General features: G+C 36.0%; 1 protein-coding gene across 1 annotated transcript; it reads right to left on the bottom strand.

Moving 5' to 3' along the window:
* Nucleotides 1–14,415: 14,415 nt before the first annotated feature.
* On the bottom strand, nucleotides 14,416–20,213 carry tmem182a (transmembrane protein 182a). The gene is made up of 5 exons (XM_028023912.1): nucleotides 19,872–20,213; nucleotides 17,735–17,861; nucleotides 17,191–17,289; nucleotides 16,983–17,120; nucleotides 14,416–16,228 (listed from the first exon to the last, which is right to left on the bottom strand). The coding sequence occupies exons 1-5, from the start codon at nucleotides 20,022–20,024 to the stop codon at nucleotides 16,005–16,007; spliced, it is 741 nt and encodes a 246-aa protein (XP_027879713.1). The 5' UTR covers nucleotides 20,025–20,213; the 3' UTR covers nucleotides 14,416–16,004.
* Nucleotides 20,214–23,151: the final 2,938 nt, after the last annotated feature.

Raw genomic sequence — 23,151 nt, 5'->3', positions numbered from 1 at the left:
GGTAAGAAATAGAGAGATGAGTTAACAAAAAGGTGAATTCACCAGGAGGTTTTTTTTTAGCCTCAACTCAGAAGCAGAAGCAGAATCAGAATCAGAAGGTTGTCTAATCAAGTCCGTGTGTTTTAAATTATTCTGATGAAAACCTTTTTTTGTATGTTTTAGTGGTTGTTCACATTAGAATTTCAGTGAAACTGCAGTGAGAATAGTCCATGACTCTGAAGTGAGCACTATGCACAGACATAAACCTGATGGCAGATGTTCAAAAGATGGATGCCACACAGGTCTACATGTCTATTTGAAACTGATGTTAAATTGGAAAGGACAGCATTAGCCGCCTGCTGTAGTATTCGTAAATACTGTTGCGGCCAGACTTTTACTTTGAAGGAGTGCAACTACTTCCCATGTGAATAGCTTTACCACTTTTAAGTTGCAATTTTCTGCACTGAGTCCAAAAAAAGAGAGACCCAGTTTAGTGTCTCACTGTTTACTACAGTGAGTCTGTCACTGTGGTAAACCAGCAAACACAGTGGTAAAAGTTGAATGAAATGCAACATGACCATTCAGTGGAGTTGAAGATTTCATTGTATCTTAGAAAATGTTTGTCCCACATTACACTAAGTATTCCAAAAATAACATATCTAATAATAAAATCTCTTAAATTAAGTCGTGTTTTTACAGTGTTTTTTAAAACCGAGAGAATCATCATTGGTTATGAAAATTCAGAGGCAACCAATACAGATAGTTTTAATCCCAGGTATTATGAGCAACACTAAGGGAAGATAAATATTGCAAAAAATAATATATTTAGTTAATCTTCCACTGTTAATCAAGCAATTAAGCGTAAAAGCTGAACGTGAAACTTGTGGCACAACTTACTATCTAATTTAATTAAGCTAGTTAGTATCTAACCACAGACAACACAATTATGGTTGTTTAGCGTAGATTTTAAAATCACACATTATTTTACGAAACAAACTTAAGACCTAAAAGCAGACATAGGGTAAAAATGGGTGCTTAGGGGAGAAAATGACGTACTGACATATGTAATTATCAACAACAGACATGTTGCTGAAAAGGAACCATGAAAGGTTAAACCTAGAAAAAGAAAATATAATTTAAAATTGTTCAGAATAAGACAGAAAAAAGGCTGAAAACTGACCTCACGACTCACATAGACCCCTGTGCAGTACATCAGAGACAAATTTCTATTTGGTCATCATCCTTATTTTACCTAAGTCTTTGCAGAAACTCTTCCTGCAGCTAAGATGAAGAAAGTTTTAAAGATGAAAGATGTTTCAGTCTGCCAGCTCTTCTTAGTGTCCCAGAGGGGTGAATACATGTGGAAACAGGTTACGCAATATACTCAAATCTAAAATTGTGCTTGATCAAGGTTTGACTGGGAAGAGCTTCCAGTTTTAATCTGTGTGGAAAAACTAATGCTTCCAAATGATGCTGACCTTCTGACCTTTACTTTGGATAAAATTCAAAACAGACGTGCAACCAACATTAAATACCCATATTTAAATACTGTACCTATCCTACCAGGCAGGACTGAAATAATCCAGCATGCTATCCCTTGATGAGGCATTAAAAACACTAACATACAATAGCAGAACCACCGGGACCGAATGTTTCAGTCGATCCCTAATTAAACCAGAGATTCCAAGCAACATGGCCTTACACCATTCAGCAAACGAGCCATAGCTAATAAAGCCCTTCAGTAATTAGAAGCTCTGATTTGCGGCTAAAGCACCTTATTAACGGATCAACATTATAATCCCATGATTATAGAGCAGTTTCTCCTGTCAAATGAAGAAAATCAGAATCATATTAGGTATAAAGTCAAACACATGAAGTAAAAAATGTGTTAAAGAGCCACTAAAGAAACAGAAAAAAACAAAAGAGGTGATTTAATTTTAGTCAAATCTCCTCAGGACTGCACCTTGGACAGATGCATGAAACAAATGAAATATACCTTTCAGCTTGATGTTTTGCTGTTTATAGCTTAATCAGAGTGTCTACAACAAACAACACAATCCTTTATATTTCCACAGTGTTAAAACAGAACATGAACCAGAGGTTAATTTCTTTAAACAGTTCTTTAAGATAAAAGACCTTTAAGGCTGTCAACCTTCATAAATCTAAACATATAAGGAAATAGCCGCTTACCACTTTAAACATCAAGAACTGAGACAAGCAAGGCAGAATGAGGACCCGAGGTTGTCTTTCCACCGGCAGTGACCGAAATGGTTCACCAGACATAAAATCAACTCATTTCCATTTACATCTTAATGGCCAGACCTAAATTCAACAGAAACCTGCAGGGTGAGCTAGACAGAATAACAGTATAAAAGAAGGACAATATATTAAGATGATACTAAGGTCGTTCTTCCTGTTTTCTCCACCTTTTGAAATGCTACAGGAGAAGATTAAGTGATTTCCTATTGGTTGTACTAAAGAAAAAAGAAGTGTTTTGGATGAACCAACACTGCCAAACAAGACTTTTTGACAAATTTACACAAAAAAAAAACTTCTTAACCTTCAAGCTACTCTGTACATTGTCATGTTTAAATATTCCCCAGGAAGATTTATTGTCCTCTGTTGATAGGTCTGTAAAGTTGGACAAATGCCTCCAAAAGATGGCTTATCCTGTGTTTTCCCCCCACCTCCTTCCAGCAAGCGCTCGGATCTACAGTCAAGATAATCCATCACTGTGGCATATAATGCAAAAACAGATATTAAACTCCCTGTGAGAAAATGTATTCCCGGGGACTAGGAATGAGTATAAAATGCTGCTTAAGCATTTAGTGAAGGTTAAAAAAGGAGAAGACTTCAGGTGAGACGCCTTCAAACTTGATATCTGAGTAATTCATTTGAGTCTTCACGTCGTTTTGTATTTTGACAACATTCAGTTTTTATTTTTAAAAAATGATTACACAAAGATGACATGTAAATAATAGCCAAACAATAGTGAAAAAAAATTATCATAGATAGATAGATAGATAGATAGATAGATAGATAGATAGATAGATAGATAGATAGATAGATAGATAGATAGATAGATAGATAGATAGATAGATAGATAGATAGATAGTGTGAAAACCCATCTTATTAACCAAACCGTGTCCAGACGCCAAGGCCTTCTCTAATGCCTGTTTCTAAGGGCAACCCGTTCAGCCTCTCTGTCTGCAAAGCAGATGCCCCATTGCTTGTCCCACAGGCTCAGATGTCAGCTTGCCAACAAGCAGGTGTCCTTTGTGCCAATGGGCAAGAGACTCACGCGGCATCTTCTGTTGACTGTGGAGGGGCAGAGCAGCGAGGGAACGGGAGGAAGCTCTTCAGCAAACTCAGGGAAAGTAAAATAATTTTTTTGTTAATAAGAGTTCTTCTATATTTCCTTCATCTTGTTACCTAAAGTAAACTTCTGCCAGGTCATGCTGACAGTATTACTCTTCAGTGTGGAAGTTCAGTGAGAAAAACTCCAAATTATCGGTATCAGTGGAGCGCTTAAAAATTAAGTCAAAAGAATCAATAAGTTATTTGCGAGGAAGTTATTTTATATAGCAGTTGGAGATATTTCTGTGGTTTATCCAAGCTGCAAGAGAATGAGAGAGAGCAGGACAATAATAACAAAATGACAGGAAGGCTGGAAATGTGCTCTGTTAATCTCCTTTTGAGATTTTAGCCTCTATCTGTTATAGAACAGGGTGGATTTGGAAAGGTTGTCAGCCTGTTAGGACATTTTACAAGTAAGGAACGACATTCTGTACACAGAATATACACACAAGCTAATACAGATTGTAATACTAACTGTGCATTAACCACTAGTTTAAGATGCTAAAACCTGTTCAAAATGTGATGTTTTAACCATTTTGTGAAAAAAACAGTAAAGCGACGCACCAGCTTTGGATCTTTTTACATGATACACGTTTTTAGAATTGGCATTCTTCGCTTCTAGCTAAGTGTTTCCATTCATAGTAGATTTACATGGGAAAACATTGCAGTCAAATTTCAGGTAATTGTTAAAATTGAAGAGTCGAGTCCAGCTGTTGCATTAGATCGGTAAATAGTGTTGTATCTGATAATCTGAGTTAAGTTTGTTCTAAACAGCCATCTTATGACAAAACATAAAATATATAGACTAATGACTGAATATAATGAAAATACCTTGTAGCAAAGGTGGGGTTTTTTTGTCTTTAGTGAAATTATTATAAATGTATCTGAGTTTTTGTATATTTTTCAATTATTTTTGTTTTAGTTGCAGGGATTAATATTCTCTTTATTACGACTGATAGATCTGCAAAAGCAACCCTGATCTCACCAGTGAGCCAAGTTGTCCCAGTGTATCAATAGCACATCTTCTTTTTCCAGTACTAGAGAATACACTCCAAGAAAAATAAAATGTAACATTTATCAGTCTAGTTTCTCAATACATACACTAGCTCCTGTACAATTAAATGTTTAATTATAAAAACTGAATGTATTTGAAGAGTAAGTTTTAAGAAAATATGGAAAAATTTTGTTACTGAAATTCAAAAACACCTGGCTTATTTAAACTGAATCATTTCAGAAATAATTCAAATTAAGTTTCACTTAACGTGTCTCTACAGATCACACTACACTGCAACTGTTTAAATGTAGACTTTATATTTTCTTTTACCACTTGGTAGGTGACATTTGGAGACAGTTGGTACTTAAACACTTTTGGTAAGTTTTCTGATTAATTAGTTAATCAAACAACCGAGTTAAGCTAAATTGTATTTAATTTTACTGATCAGTTTTAGACGTTTTCTTTTGAAATAAGTCATACACAAAATAAAGCAACATTTAAACTTCGCATTGTTCTGCTAATGCAAACAAATTTAAATCATCAGCATGCAAATCTTAAACAAAAGTGTCCTAGTCGTGTGTGTGTGGGCGTGTACGCGGGGGTGTGTGTGTGTGTGTGTGCCTGTGGCTTTCAGTAAAAGGCTATTTGTGATTATTCATGTCATTCAGGAGAGCGATTTAATATTCTTTATACCCTGAGAGCAGCGAAACAAATGAACCACAGCCTGCTTCTAACAGGAGCTGACAGATCTTTTAAATAATGTTTATTTATCAACAGTAACATTTTCAGCCCTCATCTGGTCCCTCTGGCATGTGACTTCAGCTGCCTCAAGACCGGCAGCAACCTTCTCGCTCTAAGACTTTGGAAAACTCTGCAGAACTTTGTGCCGTGTTTATCCAGCTTTTTTCTCTCAGCTCATCTTCACATATACATAAAAGAAACATTTGAGGTGTGTAAAAACAAGTGGGTGAATTTGGCTCTGCAATATTGGAGTAAACTGAGCAGGATGGGATTTTGTCTGTCTTCCTACTGTAGGATGTAACAAAAGATCACAATTAAACAAGTGATTTAATGTTGCAAAGATTAACTTTAATGACAAATTAAAAATGAGCTTAGTTTTAAATAATGTTTGGAATAAAAGAAAGCTAAATGCCAATCCAAATGTATAAATTAATAAATGAATATATGAACATATTCATTATGTGCATAGAGATACATTATTCACTGCTTTCTCGTCTCCGCACCGTCCCGGCCACGGATATCATTATACTTCCATTAATACAAAGTCTACTTTTACCATTGCAAACAAAAGCCGCGTGTTTTCCATACAGGATTTTACTTTCAAGAAATGTCAGTCTCACTTGGGGTCAAAGGTATAATTTTGCACGTTGAAACTGGTATAAAAGATCAGCAGCAGCCACAGGACGAGGACATGTGTGGAGCTTTTTCTGGAGCAGCAGAGAAGTCAAAGGATGGTGGGATTAGTTTTCTTTACATTCATTTCAAGCCACAGCCGTAATGTGGATTTTGCTCCTGTGGGATAGCAAAGGAAATCTGAAGGTAAATTTTCCTATATTTCTCTGCAATGTGTTTCATGTTCCTTTGCATTGCAAGATGCATATCCTTTTTTGCCGTTGTTGTTGTTTTCCTGCATGTGTTTTAACTTCTAATTTGAAGGTTTGACTGACTGAATCAAACTTTTTAAATAAAATTTAAGATTCTTAATCAGTTAGTTTCTAACTTTCTGCAACATTAATATTTGCCGTTCACCTTGTTCAACGGAAACCTGAGCCCAAAGGAAGTCCATCGTTGCCTTGCTCCTGGAAGAACGTCGCCCCTGTTCCAATCAAAGCGACTTCTGCTCAGATGTAGTTCAAGTGTTAATAACAGGCCCGTGTTAGCGCCGCCGCGATTTCAATACATCATTTTCATGAGCGTTGCTGCGACAAAATGAGTTTACGTACGAGGCGCCGCTTATGAATACACATGAAGAGGCAAACAAAGAGTGTAGGAATCATTTGAATAGCAACATTAGAATTGTATATTTAGTTTCTATTAATTATGGTAAATAGAGCTTGTGCCTGCTCATTTTTTGAATGCTTTTACGCACACTGACAGGTTTAACACTAACAGATATGACAGATGCTCCTCCGCCCCCCCTTGAACAAATGTCATTAATAAACATGTATGTTGTTAAAACTGACTGTTGAGCCCTAGCTGAAGCAGCAGACCCATCATGTTTAGCAAAATATGAAGCAAAAAGCTAAAGACATAGTTTTGCCACATTTGTTAAAAGCTAGTTAATAAATATTTTAGTTCAGTTTTAAGGAGAGCCATAGGACACATAATAGACATATTCCTTGGATTGTAATGATTAAAAATACTTTTTGGTTTGTCTTTTTTCTGGGGTAGAACAAATATATTTGTAGATACTGACAGAGCAACATGAAATCTTGGTTTTTCCTTTGTAAACAATTATGACTAAAGTGTCTTAGTTCACAATGAGTAAATAAATGAGTAAGCAAGTGAAAACACAACAAAAATAATAATACTGATAATAATTTTAATAATAATGTTTAAAGAGGGAGGCTCTACAAGACAAAGACAAGACTGAGAATAATAAGCTTGAAAGCAACATTTGCAGTTGCAGCAATTAAAGGCACTGCTGCCAAAAACATAAAAAATTCAACTGTGTTTTGTTAGATTTTGCTGTGCTACTTTCCTGTAATTATTAGCAGCTTGACAGGAAGAAGGGCAGATGTTCAGTAAATGACCCAGGGTCGGAAACCAAACCTGGCTGCATGTTGAGGGCTCTGACATCTGTATACGGTGAATCTGCTCTACCACTGATCCGCACGCCACTGTGAACCGAACCAACAAATTTGTAGAATAAAATAGTCCAGGATGATAGCTGTAACTTTTTACAAATGTTTTTTCAACTACACATGATCAATGCAGTCTAGACTACTTAGAAATAGTCCTTTAATTTAGCAAAGAATCCTTTCTTGTGAATCAAATAACATCTTCTGCCACATCAGTCAGCTGGATTTTATGGTTGAATATTCTTCCCCCCATAAAAGTGCATTTCAATGGTAACTTGGCAAAACAACTTTTAACTTTTAAGGAGATCTTTTCTACTGATGGAATCGACATGACATCCTCGTACAAAAAAGATAGTTGTAGGATAAAATGACTTTTCAAGGAATAAGGTGCGATGTCTTTAAAGAATCATTTCTACTGCATGAAAGAAATTTTGAGCGGAACAAACGGAGCTCTGAAGGGGTCCGATTGTTTAAGAGCACCTAAAACTTGAGACAAAACCATAAAGGAATCACTTGAAAATGAATACAAGGCAAAACTGAAATAAGCTCAACTTGCACGATGAGATCAATGCTTGAAAAAGGTGGATTATGCTTAAATCAATTGATTTTCTAAGGCGCGGTTATGTCCAGCGCCTAAAGAGTTACACAAGAAATCAAAGACAAAGTTAGCGTAATCATAAATGTAAAATTAAAACCAGCAGAAGAATGTCACATTTCATTGTGTTAGGTCTCACTTCACGGAAAGAGAAAAAAAAACCCATAAGAGTGTAGATTGCAGGTTTATTGTTCACACTGAAACAGATACACATGGTACATGGAGCCTACTCCTTTGTGGCTCTGCAGCTCACCAACGCTCAGTGTTAGAACACTGCATGAGAAATTATATGCAAGAGAGCCGTCTTTGAATATTCATGACCAAATCCGTTGGCTGTTTGTACTGAAGCATTAATTAATGGCTTGGGGGGGAGCGAGCAAAACCCAAATGCAGAACTGAACTTCTAAAAGCTAAAACAAGAATCCCAAAGAAAGTTAGAAAAGGGGAGAGAACTAGCGGCTTTTTGTGCAGCACGGTTCTCCACAGTGCTCCACTTGATCTCCTACATTTACGCTAAGCGATGTCTTCTCTTAAAACTCTGGAATAATTTCTCAGACTGTGACAGATTTTGAAGTTTTCGTTTTGTTTAGGACTTGTGGATCCATATGCGGCGTTAGAGACGTGTGAATATTCAGGAGGTAAAAGGTGGCAGTGGAGTCCCAATCATCCCCTTCACGGTTGCTCTGGCAGTTTAAAAAACAGAGAGAGAGCCGCTGAGAGGAGCGACAGACATTAGCATGCCTTTGAAACAAGAGACCTTGTGTACGAACAAGAGCCGTCCATACGCTCTCTGGAATGTCATTTATATGCAGGAGCCGAGGTGTGAGGCCACAGGATGTTGGAGGGCCAGAGAGGATCCGCTCAATACAGGTGTAGCTTTCACTGGCCAACAATGTAATAACCGCTTTTAGGCTGCCGGTGCTTCTTTACACATCAGTGAGCTTTTTCTCAACTTGCAGACTCCATTGAAAGAGTCTCTCAGCTGAAAATGAGAGCTGCGTTAGAGAAACGGGATGATGTGCTTCTATGAACTTTTGTCCAAATCTTTTTTTTTTTTTTTGCTGCTGCTGCATCCAGATAAACGTATGGATTTTTACCTTTCTGTGTTGGACGACCCGAGTTACTTCCCATGCCACTGCCACCAATGACCTATGCACTCAGCTCTCTGAATTATGCATGATGATTATACGACATAGTCCTCTGAATTGTAAATTCTCACAATTATGCGGCCCATTGTCTATTCATTATTTCAAACGAATGGGAAATTATGTAAAACTACCTCTAAAGAGGAAAGCAGCGTGTAATATGACTTGCCATATTGTTCATGCAATTCAAATACTTTTTGCTTTTTCGGAGAGTTGAAAGCAATCAGATTTAAATGAAATGCGACTTTGCGTGTCGCGGGGGATTATGATACAGTCGCGAGATAAGCTATGATAACTACACAACATGCCATAAGGTGTGTGCACTCAGGCAGAGACTGTTTTCCAATTAGCTCAAAACTCCTCCAAGGTTGAACAGGAACGACTGAGAGCTGAGCTTATCTTGCCTTGACCACATCAGTCAAGAACGGTGACTATTACTACTTCTCAAATGGCTACATATATTTGGTCAGTCATGGTTTAAATAAAATAAAAATTCAAAAGGTATGATGAATAAAAACACATATTTAAAATAAAGTTTCCAGGTTGATTATCTAGCATACTGTTAATACTCCGGCTCAGACTCAGAACCACTTCCTAATTGAAACTGATTCTTTCAGATGCAATAAGTTTAATCGTATGAGAGTTTTCGGTTTTGTTTTCTTGATCCTGTTTTCATCCTTTTCCTACAGACCTGTTTTATTAAATAGATATATGGTATTCTATTTTCTTTAGCAATGTATTAAAACAATATATAATCCTGTGCAATAAAAACTCAGAAATAATCTCTAAAAGTCTCACAGTCAACAGATGTATGTTGATCTGCTAACTTTTGAGACCTGTTAATGAAATTTGATGAATTATCAAGGTTGTCAGAACATTAAAAAACATATATGGATATACACACTGCATTGATTAGCATCTCCCTATGGAAGTTCTTATTTGTACGTATATGAGTTATTTTTAATTGTGATGTTAGTTTTAACATATTTGACTTAGCTTTTTAAGTCACCTCTTTTATTGTCACATGTATTTATTATATAGTTACTTAAATCCGATTTTTAATTTTCATATAATTTAAAGTAGTTTGGCCACTTATTTAAAATCAAATTTTATTTAAATCTTTAATCACAAAATGTATTTTTAAACAGTTTTATAATCAAATTTCTCTGGTGTTCGGTGTTTTGTTACTCATGGAGCATTTATCTAAAATTGTGAGGTACAGTGAGATAAAACCTTTCTGGGAGCAACACATTTTTTCTGATTAAGGAACAAATATGTCAAATTAAGTAAATAAAGAACTTAAATTGAACTCTGACCCCTAGGTTAAATCCAGAGTAGAAACTTCAGGAAGGCCGGTTATAAACTGCACCCTTAAGTTGTCTTTACAAGATGTTATTGTATATTCATTTGACTAATTTTGCCTGATTTTATTAAGCAATTTTCACAATTTTAAACTGTCCTGTGCAGGTGTGTCATAATAAATGCATCACAATAAATTTTAATTTAATTAAGAAAGGTACAGTATGCACACTCTTTACACACAGTGATAAAGTCCAAGCATTTATTTCACTTGATGTTGACAATTATGGCTTACAGCTTCTGAAATCCCACTTTTTTGTTTCTCAGAAAATTTAATAGCACATAAGACTAATAAAAATAGTTGTAATATTTATTTTATGGTCTACATAATGATGGGGAAGACTGCTGAATTGACAGTTTCAGACAGCAGACAGTCACTAATACTCTTTACAAGCAGAATACGTCTCAAGAGGCACAAGCTTTTTGTTTAGAGTGTTGGATCCAAGCACAATACTGGAAAGTTAAGTGAAAGGAAAACAAATGGAAAAAAAAAGACAGAAGCAAAGCCCATTCAAACGTTTTGGGGGATGACTGCAGCTGATGTCAGAGTTTCAAAGGTCACATGTGCAGGACATGGACCACAGATGTATTATTCCTCATGATGTGTTCCTTATAAACAAGAGTACATTTTGGATTTTATTTACATTTAGATTCTGGATGAGAAGTGGAGAGAGAGAGAGAGAGTTGAAGCTGCCTGAGGTCCAGTTTAAGATTTCTGTAGTCAGTGATGATTATGGGAGTCATATTATCTACTTCATGCTTCCTTCCGCTGACAAGATTCATGGAGACGATGGTTTCATTTAATAATTTGTAAAGGATGTGTGCATACCACAGTACCACTGAGGGTGACTGACCAACAACACAGCCTCACCTTAACCCAGGTGAACCAAGCGCTGAGCACATTTAATGTACAGAATATATAGTATATTTTTCAGTAGGTGCACATTTCTGTATTAAATTTGGGTTTTTTGATAACTGCAAGCCATAATAGCCATAAAAAAATAGATATTTGTTACACTCTGAGCAATAAATCTATCTGCAAATGATTTTCACTTTTTATGTATAAAGACTGAAATAAATTCCTTTCAAATAAATTTGGTTGCAAATAAAAAGCTCATCTAAGAAGGAAAATTGCAAATGAATGATGCCTGTTGATGCCAAGAACTCCCTGTACAAATAGAGAAATTAATAGGTTAAAATAAATGTAATATTGATGTAATTATCAGATTTAAGGTGTTGAGTGTCCCCGATAACAATTGGAATAAATGTGTGATTAAATTGAAATGAACTGAATTTAATTGAATTCAATCAGACTAAACTCAGTCGCTGATCTTGCTAAAAAGAAAAAGCTCACTTTTATAATTCTCAAACTCCCATTAAATCTTAGTTATGCTCTATATTTTACAGAAATTTGCACATCGTTCTACATGGTTCATGAGTTCCTCTAATAAATTGATTCTACTCATGATTCTTATTATTCTCCAGCTTCTCTTATTCTAATTTTTGTCATGTGAAGGACTTTGCAGTGCAACTACTTCCGTTTGTCCTTCCTCCTCCTCCTCTTCCTGCTCCTCATCTCCCTTCTCTGCAAGTGCTACCCTCTCATCCTCTATCTCCCCTCATCCGCTATTCTTCTCCTCACCTCCTGCTGCACTCCATCCCTCTGCTGAGCATAGGTATTTGTTTAGGAATCTCTCGGTGGAAATTATACTCCATCTCCGGCGCTCCCTATCAACACACAATTATCATGGGCAATCATGCAGAACAGTGCTGAATTCAGCTGGGACTCCCACTCTGATGACATTACCGACTGCAGGGCCCCACTTCTCCAGGACCTTGGCTGCTCAGCACATGCATTATGCCTCAACCTTTTACTCCCTCCCCCCTCACCCTTCCTAATCACACTGTATTACTCGGATATGCTTGAAGAAATTATTAAACTTTTTGTAAATCAAATTAGGATTTCATTTAAATCAGGAAGTCTAGTAGATAAGAAATCTCTTTGCTAGGGGAAACTTGGCCGAAAGGACGGCTCCCCGCCTCGGCCCAGGACAAATGCTGAGATCATATCTTGCAATTTATTAGCATTTGCCCACCTGACCTGCAGAGGTTCACCACAGTGCGGATTCTCACATGGCTCCGCCGAAGATGATGCTGCACGATGTGGAGGCAGTAATTTAAAAAAAAAAAAAAAAAATCTCAGAAATGCAGAAGTGGGAACTTCCTTCATTAGAGTCTTTTGTGTGGGGCAAAGTCAGTCTCACAAAAATAATCAGCGCCTCACATTGTGTCACTCCCTCCTGCATTCTGAGGCAAACTGCAGATGCTTTTCCCCGTGTGTGATAAGTACATTATGAATCTTGAAAGGCACAGAGTTGATGCAGACGCACGAGAATCAACACAGGAGTACATTCAGATCCTGATCAAATGCTCCATTCATGAGTGAAATTACCATCCGTCTGTCAAGTCAAGGTGTGAATTCTTTCATCTACAGATCCAAGCTCTGAAGTTGTGATTAAATGCATAACGCCTCGTACTCTCCACACAGACCCCAGATAAGCAAAATGGGATTTCTGCCTTTCAGGTTGTGCAGACTGGAAAGGAGACTCTTTCAGGAAAACACTGCCATCTGGTGGTATGTCCCTTCACTTGTTTACAATTTTTCAGGTCTTTGGTCTTATTTTGTTATGTATATGTTGATCTACTTTAAGGACTTCAAATAATTACAAGCTGAAAAGACTCAAAGTAAAAACTTCGGGAGTGTGGTTATTTGTTAAATTTATTCCGTTGAAGAGCTTGGAAACTTTGAAGCTTCAGTTATTTGTTGTTTTTTTAATGTATTTCTTAAAAATGGTCAAAGTCTTTGGTTTAAGCTCCTACAACTGTCAACAGAGGGCCGTTTTATATATTATATTACTTACAATATAATGATGGTATGCGTTGTGTCATTCTCTGCTTCGGAAGAACTATTCACACCCAAATTTTGACTTCCTGGTTAATCTATTGAGATGTTGTTTTCTTAATATGCCATCTATTTTGAGAGGCACAACAAAACAACCCACAGTATGATACTGCCATGCCTACACTTCACAGTTGGGATGGAGAATAAAAGGTTCCTCCTTTGGGTCTTTATCTCTGAGTAGATTTTCAAATTTTTTTTTTCATGAGTCACTTTTGGAGTAATGGCTTCTTCCTCGCTGGGTGGCCTTTCAGACCCCTTTCCGTCGGATATTGACTCTTTTACCAGCATCTTTACAAGATCTTTTGCTTCTATTTGGAAATTAGCAGAGTTTGAGGTGTTGCCTTAAAATACATTCACAGCTTTGCCTCCAACCATCTTTTTATATAATCATAATTTGGGCTCTCTCATTTTGTTCAAAGGTAATATTTGTGAAAGTAATCTTTACATATTTGAATAAAAGTAATACAAAACGTTATGGAAAAAAAATGTTTTCCTTGATATTTTGACATTTAGCAAATGGAGAAATGTTCTCATATTATTAACACATAAAACAGGAAATAATTACTCTGCTTTAATATCAACTGATATAAAAATTATAACTCATAAGTATTTTTTCTGATATTTTTAAGCTTTAAAATAAAATTTAAAAAGAAGAAATAATTGTGCATCTTGTTAGAAATAAAATTTGACAAAACTGCACAGGAATTTTTTGCAGTTTATGCACACAGTATTTACGAACAGGAATACTGATTTAAATTTATACAAAGTGCATTACCTGGTATTTGCTTCTAAACATGTTATAGCAAACATAGTAAAATAAAAAGATATTTTCTGATGACAAAGTGTTTGAGAGTCAGTAAAGGTTAATTATTCATTTTTGGAAGTACTTATATAAATTAAAACTTAACCAAGTTATTTTGAGCCATCAGCTTTAGCTGTGATTAAATGAGAGAGTTGTTGAATGGTTCATGCAACAACTTTGATAACCAACACTTGTCCACCACACAGACTGAAAAAAAACTTGGAACAAGCACAAATATGCAGGACTCTGCAAATTTAAGTAAAAATAAGTCATGACTTCCCCATCTGCCTAGTAGTAAGTTTTTCTAATTTATTCATTTTTTTGTCATGTGAGAAGTTTTTCTATTATTTTGGAGAAAATTATCATTTTAAGACTGAACAGGACAAATAAAATTAACTACTTCACAGTCAAAGAGCACAAACAGTTTAATATTTTTTTGCAGTTGTGATAAAATCATTTACAGCAAATAGTGTAAAGCCACCAACATAAAACTGTTGCTTCAGACGTGAACCGACTTGATCAGTAAGTAACATCATCACATCAGAATGAAGTCACCAGGATATTCTACAATTTTATCTTCATTATCAATCTGATATCTCTTAGAAAAGGATGAAACGGTGAGTGTGATAGGCTGAAAATACTTTGCTATATTGCATAACATGAAAGCATTCTTATTGCAAAAACGTTGACTAAAACAGCAATAATCCTATTTAAAAAGTCTACTGATAGGTCTGTGTATAAAGCTCCAACATTGCACCAACAAAACTGAAGCCTTTATACCTCCAGCTGCAGCCTAATACTTAGCATCATGCATAAGCCACTCTGCTGCGGAGAAATCACACAAATTCATTCTTTAACTAAAACTAATATAGATATTGCTGCTTCCACTATTGTGAATGTACAGTTGAAAAATGTACCGCAGGGACAATCCTGTACCCGGTTTGGACTCATGGTGCGGAAAAATTAGAATTTGTATAGAAATGTACTCCTTCAACGTCTTGTGCTAATGCAAAAAAATAAAAAATAAAAATAAGCATTGTTCAACAAAATAAAATAAAAAACACAAATTTTACAAAGTGACCTAAAAACTACAGAACCTTGAGAAAATGTATTTACAACCCCTAATGCACAAATCTGACAAAAATGTTGGGATTTTATATGATCGACCAGCAAAATGCATTAGATAACAGTGATGATCATAATGTTACAAGATTTTCAACATTTCCTAAAATAAAAATCCTGGAATAATGTCATGCTTTTATATTCACCCTCTGGAAATCAATACTTTGTAAAATTCCCTTTTGTTGCAATTAAAAGTCGCTGAACAAGAATATTCCTCCCCACAGATAAAAACCTTCTGACTATTTAAAGAAACTTGGACAATGAAATTTACACCAGAATCTAATTTTTTGGGGGTTTAATGAAGTTCATTTTTTGGAGTATGTCTCTGCAAGCTTTACACCTCCTAAGACCAAATGTTTCTCTTTTTTATCGTAACAAAGTTCATTGTTCTCTGAGAAACCTCTGAGACCTTCGCAGAACAGCTGGATTTTGGCTGAGCTCAAGTTACTCAAACATTGGCTATATTTTCTAATCGAGTGACTTTCCAAGACAGCTGCCTCAACTGGCCTTTACTAATTGGCAACAGAGTAAATGGGGGTGAGTGCAATGCTGGAAAAGTGTTATTCTTTTTCTCCCTCTTCACAATTATGTACTGCTATGTGTTGATCAATCTAAAAACAATAGAAATTGACTTAAATTTTAGACTTCAAAGTGACAAAACTGGAAAAAGTAAAAGGGGTATAAATATGTTTTCATCGCACTGTTTCTCAGGCTACCATTTATCAAAACTGCACAAGAAAACAAAGCAAGTGTCTCACTCCAAAATGTTCAAGCTTGTCAGATCATTAAAACCACAGAGGAGAGAACGAATCCACAGAGTCCCGATGACACGGTATCAGACGGGCGTGAAAAGCGAAAACATTTCAATCAGTGTTGAATCTTTACAGTTCGACCGATGAGCAGGAACAGAAGGCCTGCCAAGAGGGAGAAGAAGATCCCAATGGGGGCAAACACGAAGGACAGACCGTAGCTGAGGTTCAGTGTGAAGTTTGGACACTGGGAAGCTCGCTGTTCGTTGATGAAGGTTTGGACCACATTCAGGACCTGAAGCCACACCACATGCATCACCACGGCACACAGCATGAAAAAACCTGCAGGTGCAGAGAAGAGTTACAGAGTGAGCCTGGGATGATTTCAAGTCCTGAAATTCCCTCACTGTAAGTCATATTCAGCATCTGCTCAATAATTTATTTTCTCACATTACACACAGTTAGACCAATCACTTTGAACATTTTAGTCCCCGTCAGCTTGTAGCTATAATCACTTTAAATTCCATCTCTGATTGGCTAATCAGTCCCTCGTGAAGGCTCCTGTTCAAGAAGTAAAGGGTGTTAAAGGGCAGCCAGGTGTTTGTAGACACAAAGAGAACAGAACTTAATTAACTTTTATCCATAAAATAACCCGACTCAGTCACAAGGCCTGTAATCTTGTGCAGAATGTGGTGCAATAATCTTATCTTTGTTTCCAAAACTTTAGGTTTCTGTTGTTTTTTCTTTCCCCTTTTTTAATTTTTTAAATTAAAGTAGATCATAAATGTCTGAATGAATCCATTACAATGACTTACATAATTGCATCTTAGATTCAAACAAATTATTGATTTTCATCTCAGCTTTAAGACATCTCCTCTTTTGTTAGTGCAATTGTTAGCTCACTCGAAATGAGAAACTCACAATTTAGATGAATAAAAGACTTATTTGATTTTTAATAACCCATAAGAACTACTGAGTTATGAACATCGGCGCCTTTTAAAGAGGCTGAAATTCACTCTGGGGGGTTGGTATTTTCAGTACATTAATGCTCAGAAAAACATGTGCTTAGTCACTCACGCCCCTGGATTAAACTCACCAGATGTCAGGAAGAGGCCGCCTCCTGCTTTGTACAAACAGTGGCTCGCAAACGGAGCCGCACAGATGATGAGGAACCCTCCGAAAGTTACCGCTGCCACACTAATGAGCATGAAGATCCTCCAGAAGCCTCCATAGACTGGAGAAAGTGGAGATATTAGCCTGCTGCAGAGAAATGCTGCATCATAATTTGTATGAATGATACTCACTGATAGCTGTATTGTCTTTTGTTGTACTGTTGGTAGGACCTGGCTCTGGGAAAGGGAACAGGTAGCCAGGGTAGCAGGCTTTTATGAAAGACTTGTCCACTTCAGAAAAGAGACATGCACATATTTTAACACCGGCTACAGAAATTAAAGTTAGCAGCACTTAGTTGTACTCATTAGTTTGCAACCTACAGTATGATTTTATATCTTCTCATTACTCATGTGAAATTTCATAAATTCTCAGAAGGCCCCTTTTTATTTCTGCAGACTGTGTCACCATAGTGACCATTAAAAAAAACGGGTGACACATAACCAGCTGACAGACGACATGAAAAACATCACATGGTGCTGCCTCGTTCATCCAGTCACATGAGAGTTTGGGACGTTTCTATCAATAATAATAGAGAAACAAACTCTGCTCCTCCTGTATGAGCAGATTATTTCACTCTTATTGATGTTTTCACTTTATTTAGTGAAAATGAATGAGTATTGTGATTAAATAAAAAAAAATAATGTCAGTTCAAACAATAAAATGATGCTCGCTCACAGAACCATTTTGTCACCATCGTGTTGAGAAACGCATCCGGAAGGATTCCAGAATAGCAACTCCAGAAGAAACCAGAATGGAATGAAACGATCTTGCTGCTTTGGTCGTGCACCACATCAACGGCTAGCTGAAATGAGATTCACAAAACAAATATGGAACTTAAGATGTACACTGAGTATGTTCAGCTTTAATTAATATAATTAATATTGTGTCTCGTGAAAAATATTCAAACATCTTAAAATACAATGCAATCACATTGACTTTTATTTAGAGCTATCAGGATAAGGGAGCTGAATATCAATGCATGCCACACTTTTACTATATTTTTGATGAAACAAATATTAAAAATCATGCATTATTTTATTTCTGCTTCAAAATTAAGTACTACTTTGCTTTACTCTGTCACATGAAATCCCAATAAAATACACTGTTTTGAGTTATAAAACAATGTTTTGGTAAAAAGGTTCAATGTGTTTGGCAAAGTACTGTATGAGGCCTGCTAGGTGTGGCACTTTCTCAAACCTATGAGATACAGTTGCAGCATCTGCTGCCACTTTGTCTGTGCAGCTGCTAAAGAAGGTCAAAGGTTGAGCTGAGCAAGGCCCATTAACCTCTGGCTGCTCCTCTTTGGTGCCAACTGAGATTGCAGGCTCTTCATTCACCAGATAAATGGTGATGGAAATAGGGAGGATGTATTTTCTCATTATGTTTTAGAAAGGAGAAAAAAAGACATTTGATTTCTTATTAAGAAATTCTTACTAAGCGCAGTAAATCAGGTCTGTTTTCCGTATCTTTAAAATGCATTCACGCGCCCCGAACCACAACCTTTAATCAGTTTTATTGATTTATTGATAAATATGAACACAAAGTAAAGAATAAGCATAAAGGTTAAATCATACCAGGTTTTCAAAAGCTTTCCCAATTAATGCCACATCTTTTAAATTACATTTTGGCTTTGATATTCACTGACACTGAAACGTATTTTGATTAAAATCATTTAATTGTCTAAACCCTTAGAAAGTTATAATAGGTTTTCTTCAACAATCTTTCTTTATTTAGTTCTTCTCATCTACTATGACCATCTTTCCCACAGCATGATGCTGTCACCACTATGTTGCACAATGCGGATGAATATAGGCACACAAGCTGAATTTCTGGTCCTTCTGCCTTTCCAAACATGCTATGTCCCCTACATAGCTTGACTTCTAGTGGCTTCTTTCAACAATGGCTTTACTCATCCTTCTTCCACACAGGCTGGAGTTGAGCAGTGTTCAATTAACAGTTGTCTTCTCAACCAATTCTATAACCTGAGCTGAAGATCTCTGCAGTTTCTTTATTTTTTGATAAAATAGTATTTTGTCCAAGGAGCTGTCTCAGTGATTAATGCTTTATTTGATTTCCAAAATCAATTGATTACACTAGATGTTAAAGAGAGTTGAACACAAATGCATGCCACACCTTTTAAAGATTTTATCAATATAAAAATCTTAAAAATGTGGTATAATTATACGAAAACATTTGTTTCCTTTCATCTCACAACTACTTTGATCGCATAAAATCTTTATATCTTGTTGAAACTTAGAAACTTCTCTGTACATCAGATCATCAACCTAAAGCTTCATAAGGAGTCACACTTGTAATACATCTCAGTGTAGCCGGCACACCCAGCACCACACTAGTTTTATGGTCCTGCTGTCCAGTGTCGGTGTCAGTACAAGCCCACTCTGGAAGCTGGAAAGCTAAGTATGGTCTACTCGGTGATATATAATACACCATCATGCCTTTGTGACTACAGGGACTTGTATTTCTATCTTAGAGGCACACGGTACAAGCTCTTCCTCAATCACTGCATAGCTGCACACATATTACATTAAACAGAGTCGAATTACAGGGATCCCTCTCCACTCCGTAGTCCAGCTGCTGAGAAAATAATCGGAGCAGCTGATCTTTGAATCTTGTTGAATGTCAGAAACTAAATGAGTTGATGTCTGGGGAGAATGTTATACAGTAATAAACACAACATGAAGAGAAAAACAGCTTGTCTTATTCTAGTTTCATTAACTAGTCCAAACTTGTAGTGAATACAGCTGTTCTCATATTCTCCCTGACCTGCAGCCTTTTAGAGATCAGTACTCACCGTAATTGTCAGACTGTCTTTAGATTCCTTATCTTCTGGGTCGCAGGTTTGTGAGCCTAAAAGCCAGTAATCAGTTCCAAAAGAAAGGAAGATAAATGCTGCTGCCAAAGCCCCAAAGACCCCAGCAAAACACAATGCCACACTGAGCTTCATATTCCAGAATCAGCCGCTAGATTCACACTCTTGATTTTCTTTAATAGAGATTCAAATCCTCTGATTTGGTGGGTTGCTAGCCTATTCAGTTGTGTATCATTGGGTTACTGGATCTTCAGACCTCCTCACTATCTGTTTCTGTGTTATGGGAGGATAAAGTTGTCCACATGATTCTTTTGGATCCTCCGCTGGGGTCTGAAGCCAACCCAGTCCCCTCCCTGCCCCTGGGCTATTTTTGATGTCTGGCTGAAGGTGGCTTCGCTCCACTGTGGAGCTGAATGTATGGAGCATTTGGAGAGCGTGAGGGGAGGGGGATTAGTGCAGAAATAACTAGGCAATTGGACACCCAGAATCTGAGAGGGAATGTCAGTGGGGTGAGACAGAAATGGCAGCAAAGGAGAGAATAATCCAACAACACCAACCCCTTCTCTCCTACAAGACAACAAAGTGATGATGCCCCAGGAGTGACGAGTTTTAAAACTACTAGCCAGACTTTTCTGCAAAATCTGTGGAACTCACTTCAGAGATTTGACTTATTCTGAAGTGAGTTTTCACACAAAACAGCATATCAATAACCTTTTCCATTAGTTATGCAATATTTGCTTTAAATTGTTTGTCAAAACAAAATCTACGACCTCGTCTATTGACATAGTATGAGGCTCCTGACCGGAGTTTTACATTTTTCTTGTTTTTAATCAGATTTCTTCTTCAAGTGTGTTTCTCTGTATTGTGATTAAGCAGTTTGAATCGTAAGTGAGAATAAAGAAATTATTAAAATATAGCAACAATAAAACACATGGAGGAGTTTTGTTTGGAAGACCAAATCGGGCTGAAATTCTTTATCACTATTTCATTGTCAAACACAATCGGCTGCCATTACAAGCCATCTTAAATACTGTAATGATTGGTTGGTACATGCAAGTAAAATTATACTCAAGTCCCAACAATTATTTCCTGTAGAATTGCTAGTTTGTACTCTAAATCCACTGGATTCACTAACACAAGAATCATCCAGTGATCTTCGGCAGGCAGTAGTCCTTACAAATCATACGAGTATTCAGTGTCAGTGTCAGTTTTATTTATAAAGCATTTTAAAAACAGATATTAACTCCATCAAAGTGCTGTGCAGCATTCATAAAAGTACAGTATTCAAGAAGGTAAAAGCTCAATTTGTCATGTATTCATTTTACAAGTGATGAACTTACACAGAAATGTACCAGACAGAACAATTTCTAACAATAATATAAACATATTTATATTATATAAAGCTCTGAAGACAATCATTGTCACTGTTTGCTTCAGATATCTCTACTTTAACAGTGTTTGGCAGTTCTAGGACTCATCATGGTCAAACTCTGGCTCTAGTACAAACCCTAATACACATAAAGTAGAATTTGAAGAGACTGTCTTTATTTTTGTGACTTGTGGTTTCCCTCCTTTTTTTTGTATGTTTATTTTAATTCATTTCTATATTTTTGCGGTGTTTGTGTGCACACATCCAATAATTCCCTTCATGAACACCTAAAGTAAAATATTTAGCAGTGAACCTATAGATGAGCACTTTCCAATTAACACGCTTCTGTGACCGGTCCGCACTCGACCAAAGATTTTATATCTCGATGCTTGTGAGTGCATGAGTTGGTTTGGTCAGTTTGTGGCGGTCAGGAGTCTAACAGAGTTGGTGTGAACATCTCCTCTCATCCCATTCTGATTTTCAACAAAACATTTTCAGTTTTAGTAATAGCTCAGTTTGGTTAACTGGCAAATTTGAACTTTAATGAAATGCAGAAAATGTGTTTACCTGATAAACAAGAACATAATTATTCACATTCATTATCATTTAGGTTTCCTGATCTCTTTCTCTCTGTTTCTCTCTCTATTTGTACGACAAAATGAGCAAACTGAGGTCCTGACAAATGTTTTAAAGACAATTTTATTTATGTTTTGTTGTTTTTATTATTTAATGTTATATAATTTATTAATATCTTACCTTGCTTGTTTTATCTCACCTTGATACACGTTTATGGTGTCTATTTAGAATTACAGTAATTATATTTTAAAGAGAGCAGCAGTAAACCTGATGACCCACCAGGGCGCAGACAACACAGTTTCTGATAATACAAATGTTATTAAGCAAAATTACACAAAACTAAATAAATGTGCCTTGTATCTGGCATCAGTAAAACATAAATGTTCTTGTTTTTGTGCACATGGAGAATTAGGGGTTTTGTTTTCATTCTGAGAAAAAGAATCCTGCACAGATTTTTCTTTAAGGACAATAATTACATTTTATTTTATTTTGTTTTTGTTTTATTTCGGTTTTCTTTTGATATAAATAATGTGGCCCACCAATTCTTAAAGTCCACATGATACATACTTTAGAAACTGTTTCAGGGTGCATATTTTACTGTATTTATTTGTTTCTTTTTAATGACTCTTTAAAAATACAATTTTAGTTCAATGTGTATTTTACTATATAGTTCCTAACTTCCATGCCATACATCCTTGAGAAATTTGTTGTTAAGAAATTGAGACTTTTTCACTTATTTATCTACTTATTTTTATTTTATTTATTTATTTCACTTCTTTCAGCACATTTAATTTTCCTTGCATGTTTTCAAGGTTTATGTGATGTGTACTTGAGAAATTGTTAAAGACAATAATTTACTTTTGAAAATATGTTTGGTTTCATTATTTCTAATGTCAATTTTAACGTATGTTTTGGTTCTTAAGGATTAACACTATGAATTGTTGAGATTTTATATTTATTTTGTTCTTTGTAATTTGTTTTGTTTTATTATATATCTTTGAAGTATATTAAATTATATTGGTCCTGATGCTAAATTTATTTTATTTTATTTTATTTTATTTTATACTATGTGTTGCATGTTCGTTTTTTTTTTAAATTAATAGCAGTGCTCGAGATGATCCAGTAGGTGGCAGGAAATAAACACAATTTGTTAATTCAACGGTCGTTGAAGAAAACAAACGGAAGGACCTCAAAAATTTAATCTACATCCGTTTTTATTAAACGTCAGAATTACAGGCAGAGCTTTCTATAACTCAAAATAAATTGAAATAAAATTATTTTAATTTCTTCGTTACAAACAATTACAGCTAGTAACGA

Source organism: Xiphophorus couchianus, chromosome 7, assembly GCF_001444195.1.
Source record: "Xiphophorus couchianus chromosome 7, X_couchianus-1.0, whole genome shotgun sequence".
NCBI lineage: Eukaryota > Metazoa > Chordata > Actinopteri > Cyprinodontiformes > Poeciliidae > Xiphophorus > Xiphophorus couchianus.
The sequence above is the reverse complement of the archived record's forward strand: the minus strand, read 5'-3'. Positions and strand labels throughout refer to the sequence as shown.

What these genes read in the sequence shown, in the direction of transcription:
- tmem182a (XM_028023912.1), bottom strand. Translation starts at nt 20,024, where the DNA reads ATGAAGCTCAGTGTGGCATTGTGTTTTGCTGGGGTCTTTGGGGCTTTG. An exon ending in AAGACAGTCTGACAATTACG is followed by an intron (nt 17,862 to 19,871) that starts GTGAGTACTGAT and finishes ATCTCATTTCAG; the next exon opens with CTAGCCGTTGATGTGGTGCA. An exon ending in AAAAGACAATACAGCTATCA is followed by an intron (nt 17,121 to 17,190) that starts GTGAGTATCATT and finishes CACTTTCTCCAG; the next exon opens with TCTATGGAGGCTTCTGGAGG.